The 8,429-nt window shown below is 42.9% G+C and overlaps 1 protein-coding gene across 1 annotated transcript in view; it reads left to right on the top strand.

Annotated features, from left to right (window-relative positions):
* Positions 1-8,429, top strand: part of LOC116104754 (disintegrin and metalloproteinase domain-containing protein 5-like) — a 76,722-nt gene that overhangs the window by 38,072 nt on the left and 30,221 nt on the right. Inside the window, exons 14-15 of the mRNA XM_031391225.1 lie at positions 3,090-3,181; positions 3,944-4,160. Of these exons, the coding sequence (XP_031247085.1) occupies positions 3,090-3,181; positions 3,944-4,160 (309 nt within the window). The remainder of the gene's footprint in view (positions 1-3,089; positions 3,182-3,943; positions 4,161-8,429) is intronic.

Here is an 8,429-nt window from a genome sequence, read left to right as displayed (position 1 = left end):
TTTGCAAAAAATACACTGTCTGAATGGATGGAGTTCATATGAGCGGAGAAAAAGAAATTTCATTCTGAATCGTAGTCTGCCCCACTAACCCTCCATAAAGGCATGACTTATGTTCCTAAAGGATTTATCAGTGGCCAAACTGTGTGATACCATTATAATACACTTAGATGAAAAGCATCGCCTGGAACTTAGTCCCAAAAGCCAGGCTGGCTGGCCAGGTAGCTCCCGGGATGCACACTTGTTTCCCCTTTCACCTTGGTATCACTGGAATGATGTTGCCAGGTTTTTATGTGGATCCAGAGATTGAAACGCTACTCCTTCCCTGTGGCAGGAAAGCCTGCGACCCAACGATTCACTTCCCTGCTCACAACAGCACTGATTTTTAAAGAAACCCGATAAAGATGTCTTGTGAAGGCTTTTAGGAGCTCAAGGTAAAGTTTATTGCTATAGTTGCCACCAGCGTCATGGGATGCTGACACATTTCCCCCACCTTTGAGGTTGATCAAAGAAAGCAGTACCTTATGCCACCTATGTTACTGCTTGTGACATAAAAGAAACATTTTAATGCTTGTTTCATTTGTTTACTGTCTGTGTGCCCGTGAGTGCCTGTAGGTACATATGCTTGACTGTAGAGGCCAGAAGAGGGTGTAGGTTCCCTGGAACTGGGGTTTCAAACATTTGCGAGCAACTCATCCTTACCTGCGCCAGATACCTGACGTCATGATGTCATAGCAGGTGTCCATTTGATGCTTCTTAAATTTTTTTTTTTTATTAGCTCTGCATCTCAGTTCCGAGTCTCCTAAAAGAGCCAGATTTAGGAAGGGACATCATGTGGAAATGTTTTCCCTCCTGCACCGTGAAAAGCTACACATGGTTGCTTTGAAAGTCCGCAGAGTAAATGTCTCTTCTCAGTGATTTTTTTTTTTTTTTTTTTTTTTTTTTTTTTTTTTTTTTTTTGAGACAGGATCTCCCTGGCTGTCCTGGAGCTTACTCTGTAGAACAAACCTCCCTGGAACTCAGGATTAAGCTGTCTCTGCTTCCTGAATGCTGGAATTAAAGGCACGAGCCACGTCCGCCTGTTGTTTATTTATTTTTTAATTAATTTTTTAAGGCAGGCTCTCCTACAGTCAGGGGCAGCCTGGAACTTGCTATGTAGCATGCAAGATACCCTCTCTCCCTGCAGAATGCAGGACAGAAAGCAAGAGCCATGATGGCTCCCAGCACAGCTGAGGAGCCCAGGCCTATCTGGAGATGTTCCCTACAGCAGTTGACAGTCATCTCCTTTCTTGAGTTGTCCTTTCAGATTTAGGTAGACCTCAGTTCAGAGCCTGCCAAAATCAAGGCAGAACACAAAAGCTGCTGATGTGTGGGTCTAAACCCCTGCCCCTAGGACACCAGGAAAATTAAATGTCTGAAGATTGGTCAATCTCCTGGGTGGGTCAGGAACAAAAAAAAAAAAAAAAAATCTTGGCCTTGGGGGACTGGGAGTGGCTACCTCAGAGTTGTGGTGTTTCAGGAATCAAGAAAACAAAGCCTCTAGGCTTGTTATCCTCAGCTTGCAAAACCTAGAAGGAAAGGGTACCAAGGAGGGTGCTGAGGTGTGGGGCGATTCCAAGACACACCTTCAGACAGTAGATCTCACCTGTGGATCAAGACACCTCTTTCACATAGGTTGTCTAAGACCATCGGAAAGCACAGATATTTGTGTTTCAATTCATAACAATAGCAAAAATGTACAGTTATGAAGTAGCAACAAAAATGATTTTATGGTTAGGGATCACCACAGCATGAGGAACTGAATTATAAGATTGCAGCACTAGGACGGTTGAGAACCACAGTGTTAGAGCATTCTGCATTTGACTATCTAAGCACTCTGGGTCAGGACTATAGTGGCATGGTGTCCAGGCCAGAGAATCTCCACAGGGCAGTTCTCACTGCTGTGAAGCCAATATGCCGCTTCTCTCTAAAAATCTCAGTGATTCATTCACAGTAAATGTTTCTTGTGTTAATGTTGATTTAAAAAAAAATTGTAATCAGGGTAGTGGCTTATGAGTGTCATCTCAGAATATGCAGGAGGCTGATACAGGAGAACTGCTGTCAGCTTTTCTCTAAAAACCAAAACTTCATGAAGATGTTATTTATCTTGGTTATTGAATTTTTGACAATCCCTTTGAATTTTGTACCATCTAATCCTTGTCCAGGGCTAAATTAGATTTAGAGTATCAGTTAAATTAAGACAGGCTTAACAGAGAGTCATTTAAAAAAAACAAAAAACAAAAAACAAAACAAAACAGAGGGCTCTTTTCAAGTAAAGAATTACTGACAGTTGTAGATTCCCTTCGCACATGTATCTACACATAAGAGTGTCACCTCTGGAGGTGACATTTGTGATCAGTTCCTGTAGGTGTGAGAATTTGTGCAATAGGTGAAGAGGGGTCTTTTGTCAATGAATAGCAAATGGAAGCAAACAATCTGAATTCTTATTCCAAATGACTGACATGAACAATACAAGCCACCCTTAAACCTCCAGGTCAAAGTGGCAGGGATAGCTGGTACAGGTAGTTGACAGTTTTGCTATTTTTGAAAACTAGGAATGACTCACACTCCTCTCCCCAGTCTCTGTCAATAGATGTGTTGGTTACTGAGGATGACTGGTCATGTCCTTTCTACTTTAAAAATTCAACACCCCTTTTATGCTCATCAGAGTGTAAAGGCATGGGGACTCTAGCACAGCACGGGAGGGAAGGTCAACCTGGGCTGTACCCTGGGCACTTGACTTTGTGATAAAGAATGAACTGTATTTTCCCCAGTAAATAAAGAACTGGGACAGAAAACAATTCAAAAGGAATAGAGAGGACCATGTTTGCCCCTCCCTCTTAAAATATGAATCATCTAAGCCGCCCTGCCCTCTCTTCCTCCCTCCCTTCCTTCTTGATCAGTACAAAGCTGGGTTAGATTTGTAAATCTCTCAATCCCGACAAGGTTTTGACCCTAAGGGGTCACAGTACAGTCCCCAGTCTGACCCTATAAGTTCTGCAGTGTGATCTGAACATGTCATCCATCTTAATTCTTTTTTGTCTTTATCTTCAGTTGTGAAATCGGGTTCCTTTGCATGCTATGAAGAGTTCAATTCCAGATCTGACAGATTTGGCAACTGTATTGGCGGCTTTTGTGTTTTCCAGTACGTATTAAGAAATTTATACTTAGGCTTAGAATATAGATTCTTAAATCCTAAAATGTGTTCTGAGTGAATGACAGTGGAGCAGTTCTTTGCCAGGTTTCCTTTGTCACATGATCTCACATGAGCAGTCATTGTCCCTTGCTATGGGAACATTTGTTCAGTGCCTACAATATCAAAGGCACAGTGACCTTGGAAGCAGATTCTAGAGATGGTTATTGGTGAAACAGATATTGTGTTAGATAGTTTATATATATATATATATATATATATATATATATATATGATAAATACGACATACATCACAAAATGTATCTTATAAGAATTATCTTGCTTTACTTACAAAACAACAACAACAACAACCCTCCAAACCCACAATAAATCACTGGTAATTTGTCCAAATTTCAGTAGCTGAAACAATATCTAAAAGATCTGTCAGCCTGTCATGATTATCAATTTTCATTTTACTCCTAAATTGCCTCATTTAAGAAAAGAGTCATATTCTACGTTATATCAAATTTTGATGGAAAAAAGTATTCAACCTGGATTTAAATTAGGGAGACTTTTTTTAAATGTAGAGCATATTATATTATAGAAGAGTAAATTTTATTTTCATATTGTGTAGGGAGAGAAGACAAATCCAAAGTTTGGGGAAGGTGGGGCTGCAGTTGGTGATTTTCTCAATGTGGAACCTGAATTGCTAACTTGTATTATAAGCTACTTTTAAAAATACATGCTAAGAGAACTTTGCCTTTATATTTCCAGAAATACTCTCTGTGGGAAATTAGTCTGCACATGGCCATTCAGGAAGCTAGTGATAAAGCCCAATATATCTGCAGCTTATGGACAAATCCGAGATGACTTATGTGTATCCTTGTACAAAGGCGGGAGGGTATTAAAGCCAACAAAAACAACATATAACCACTGGTCGGACAGAGATGAAACATTTGTACAAGATGGCACAATCTGTGGCCCTGACATGGTAATTTGAGATACCTACATTGACTTCAAATTATTTTTCATTTGCTGTTCATATTCATTTTGACACTATATCAAGCACTGTATTTTCTACAATTTCTTCACTGTGGTAAATGCAAAGACTCCCATCTTAATCCCCTAGAGCTGAGTAATTTAGTGGTACCAAGTTTGTTCCCTGTGCTGAACAGCTACTGTACCACTGTGCATCTCTGTAGTGTAAAGTCCATTCTTGGGGGTGGGGTGCAGGGTGTGGGGTGCAGAATGGGGTTCTTCACCCCTTTTGCTCCAAAGTGACATTCTATCTAGCCCATTTTAGCTCTTTAATAAATGAAACAGAGACCTGGTGCTTTTGTTAAAAGGCTGCACACACTAAGCTGGGCAGGTTCTGAGCTAGTCCAACCCTCTGTGCTGCCTAGTTCTCATCCATGTGGTCCTTTACCAGCATCTGAGTCTTTCTCTGGCTCACTCTGTTCCATGTGTGTCCTCATGGCTGTTCTCTCCTAGCGAGCAGTCTCTTAGGGCAATTTCTCCTGGTCCATCCAAATGGTCTCTCCACACCTCCTCCTCTCCTCTCCTCTTCTGTCTCTTTCTGGGACCCTCCCCCTCCCCTGACTGGAATTGAAAGTCCCGCCCTATCCTCTTCTGCCCAGGATCTTCTAGCTTTCATAGTCTCTGGTGAGAAGTCTTGTGTAATACTGATAGGCCTGCCTTTATATGTTACTTGACCCTTTCCCCTTACTGCTTTTGAAATTCTTTGTTTAGTGTCTTTGGTGTTTTGATTATTATGTGACAGGAGGAATTTCTTTTCTGGTCCAGTCTATTTGGAGTTCTGTAGGCTTCTTGTATGATCATGGTCATCTCCTTTAGGTTAGAGAAGTTTTCTTCTATAATTTTGTTGAAGATATTTACTGGCCCATTACATTGAGAGTCTTCACTCTCTTCTATACCTATTATCCTTAGGTTTGGTCTTCTCATTGTGTCCTGGATTTCCTAGATGTTTTGGGTTAGGAGCTTTTTGTACTTTGCATTTTCTTTGATTGTTGTGTCAATGTTTTCATGGTGTCTTCTGCCCCTGAGATTCTCTCACCTATCTCTTGTATTCTGTTGGTGATGCTTGCATGTATGACTCCTGATCTCTTTCCTAGGTTTTCTATATCCATGGTTGTCTCCCTTTGTGACTTCTTTATTGTTTCTGTTTCCATTTTTAGATCCTCTATGGTTTTTTTCAATTCCTTCACTTGTTTGATTATGTTTTTCTGTATTTCTTTAAAGGATTTATGTGTTCCCTCTTTAAGAGCTTCTAACTGTTTGCCTGTGTTCTCCTGTATTTCTTTAAGGGAGTTATTTATATCCTCCTTAACGTCCTTTATCATGTTCATGAGATGGGATTTTAGGTCAGAATCTTGCTTTTCAGGTGTGCTAGGGTATCCAGGGCATGCTATGGTGGGAGATCTGGGTTCTGATGTTGTCAAGTGGCATTGATTTCTGTTGGTTATGTTTTTGTGGTTTCCCTTTGCCATCTGGTTATCTCTGGTGTTAACTGGCTTTGCTGTCCATTCTGCTGGCCTGTCCATTCTGTAAGTCTGGTTATATAGGGCCTCCTTGGGTCAGGCTCTCTGTGGGTATGGGAGCAGGTCTGTCGGGCCTGATATGTGAGTCTGACTGTGACCTTCGGGGAGTCAATCTGATTCTGGGTGTGGGCAGTATGGGGTGCTGGAGCTCATGTTCTGTTCCCCGGAACAGTTATGGACAGGAAGGAAGGTGTGTCTCTCTGGCAGGGCAGGAGGTCCTGTGTCCTCTGGGACCCAGACGGAATGGGGTATCAATTAAGTTAGGTATCGAGGGTTTGTGGGGAGTCACCTGTAAGCCTGGTGGTATCAGAATTCCTGTGGAGTGGGTCAAGCCGTCTCTGGGTGTGGGCAGAGTGTGGGTGGGGGCTGAGCAGATGGTCTACTCCTGGGTGTAGTTGTGAACTGGAAGCTAATTTTTTTTTTTTTAAGTATGAAGATCTGCTGCTTATTTGAGTTCTCTTAAATAAAGCCCTTTCTAGTGTTACTTTCCCCATTCTCTATTGCCTGCTTTTCTCTTTATGTGGTAGTTTGAATAAAAATGTCCTGCATAGACTCATGTGTTTGAATGCTTGGCCCATAAAGAATGGCACTGTTTGGAAGTTTGGCCTTGCTGGAGTAGATGTAGCCTTGTTGGAAGATGTGTGTCACTGTGGAGATGGGCTTTGAGGTCTCACATTCTCAAGCTAAACCCAATGTGATACACAATTGCTTCTGCTGCTTGTGGGTCAAGATGTAGACCTCTCAGCTCCTTCTCTAGCACAGTGTCTGTCTGCATGTTGCCATGTTTCCTACCATGGCAATAATAGACTAAACTTCTGAACCTGTAAGCCAGCCCCAGTAAAATATTGTCCTTTATAAGGGTTGCCATGGTCATGGTGTTTGCTCACAGCCATGAAACCCTAGCTGAGATGCTTTATTTGCTGGTGTAGTCTACCACATTTATAGATCAGTGTCTTAGTCAGGGTTTCTATTCCTGCACAAACATCATGACCAAGAAGGGGAGCAAGTTGGGGAGGAAAGGGTTTATTTGGCTTACTTCCACATGACTGTTCATCACAAAGGAAGTCAGGACTGGAACTCAAGCAGGTCAGGAAGCAGGAGCTGATGCAGAGGCCATGGAGGGATGTTCCTTACTGGCTTGCTTCCCCTGGCTTGCTCAGCCTGCTCTCTTATAGAACCCAAGACTTCCAGCCCAGGGATGGCACCACCCACAAGGGGCCCTACCCCCTTGATCACTAATTGAGAAAATGCCACACAGCTGGATCTCATGGAGGCACTTCCCCAACTGAAGCTCCCTTCTCTGTGATAACTCCAACCTGTGTCAAGTTGACACACAAAACCAGCCAGTACAATCAGGATCTGATGAATCATCCTTGCTGTTAATCTTTCTGTTTATTACTTTTTGTAATACTGTTACAATGTATCTAACTGAGACAAATTGAAAGATGGGTTAAATTTTGGCTCACATAGCTTGCCATGGTAAGGAAGAGGCATGGTTGCAGTTGGTTGCACTGCAGCTGTGAATCAGGAAGGAGAGAGTGCTGGCTTCTTATCATTAACTTTCTTCCTTCCTTCCTTCCTTCCTTCCTTCCTTCCTTCTTTCCTTCCTTCTTCCCTCCCTCCTTTCCTTCCTTCCTTCCTTCCTTCCTCCCTTCCTTTCTTCCTTCCTTCCTTCCATCCATCCTTACTTCCTTCCTTCCTCCCTTCCTTCCTTCTTTCCTCCCTTCCTTCCATCCATCGTTCCTCCTTTCCTTCCTTCCTTCCTTCCTTCCTCCCTTCTTTCCTTACTTCCTCCCTTCCTTCCTTCTTTCTTTCCTTCCTTCCATCCATCCTTCCTTCTTTCCTTCCTTCCTTCCTCCCTTCTTTCCTTCTTTCCTTCCTTCCTTCCATCCATCCTTCCTCTCTTCCTTCCTTCCTTCCTTCCTTCCCTCCTTCCATCCTTCCTTCCTCCCTTCCTTTCTTCCTTTCTTCCTCCCTCCCTCCCATCCTTCCTCCCTCCCTCCCTCCCTTCCTTTCTTCCTCCCTTCCTCCCTTCCTTTCTTCCTTTCTTCCTCCCTTCCTTCCTTTCTTCCTCCCTCCCTCCCTTCCTCCCTTCCTCCATTCCTTTCTTCCTTTCTCTCTTTCTTAATTCAGCCTATTGTCAGAGTAGGGTGAGTCTTCTCACCTCAACCCAGTATAGAACTCTCTTCCCTTCACAGATACAACCAGAGACTTGTCTCCTTGGTGTCTCTAGATCCTATCAAGTTGGCATTTGGTGCTAATTCCCACAAGTCCATGCCTTACTAGCTTGGCATCCAGTGTATCTTTTTTTTTTTTTTGAGACATGGTTTCTCCGTGTAGCCCTGGCTGTCCTGGAACTCACTCTGTAGACCAGGCTGGCCTCAAACTCAGAAATCCGCCTGCCTCTGCCTCCCAAGTGCTGGGATTAAAGGCATGTGGCCACCACTGCCCGTCCAGTGTATCATTTTTAAGCTATAACTTTCCACCTCCTCTCTCCATTGGGCTCTTGACCAGATTTTTCCTCAATGGCCACAGATAATCTGAAACTCTGCATCTGTTGGGACAGATTGGACACTGCTAGGGTGGACATCTTTTCCTAAGTTGTATTTTTAATTGACTTAGAAGTAGTAGGCTTAGAACCTGGAAACAACCCAGATGTCCCTCAACAGAGAAGTGGATACAGAAATTGTGGTACATCTACA

The sequence above is a fragment of the Mastomys coucha genome, unplaced genomic scaffold, assembly GCF_008632895.1.
Source record: "Mastomys coucha isolate ucsf_1 unplaced genomic scaffold, UCSF_Mcou_1 pScaffold22, whole genome shotgun sequence".
In the NCBI taxonomy this organism is placed as follows: domain Eukaryota; kingdom Metazoa; phylum Chordata; class Mammalia; order Rodentia; family Muridae; genus Mastomys; species Mastomys coucha.
This window is presented reverse-complemented; position numbering and strand designations above follow the sequence as displayed.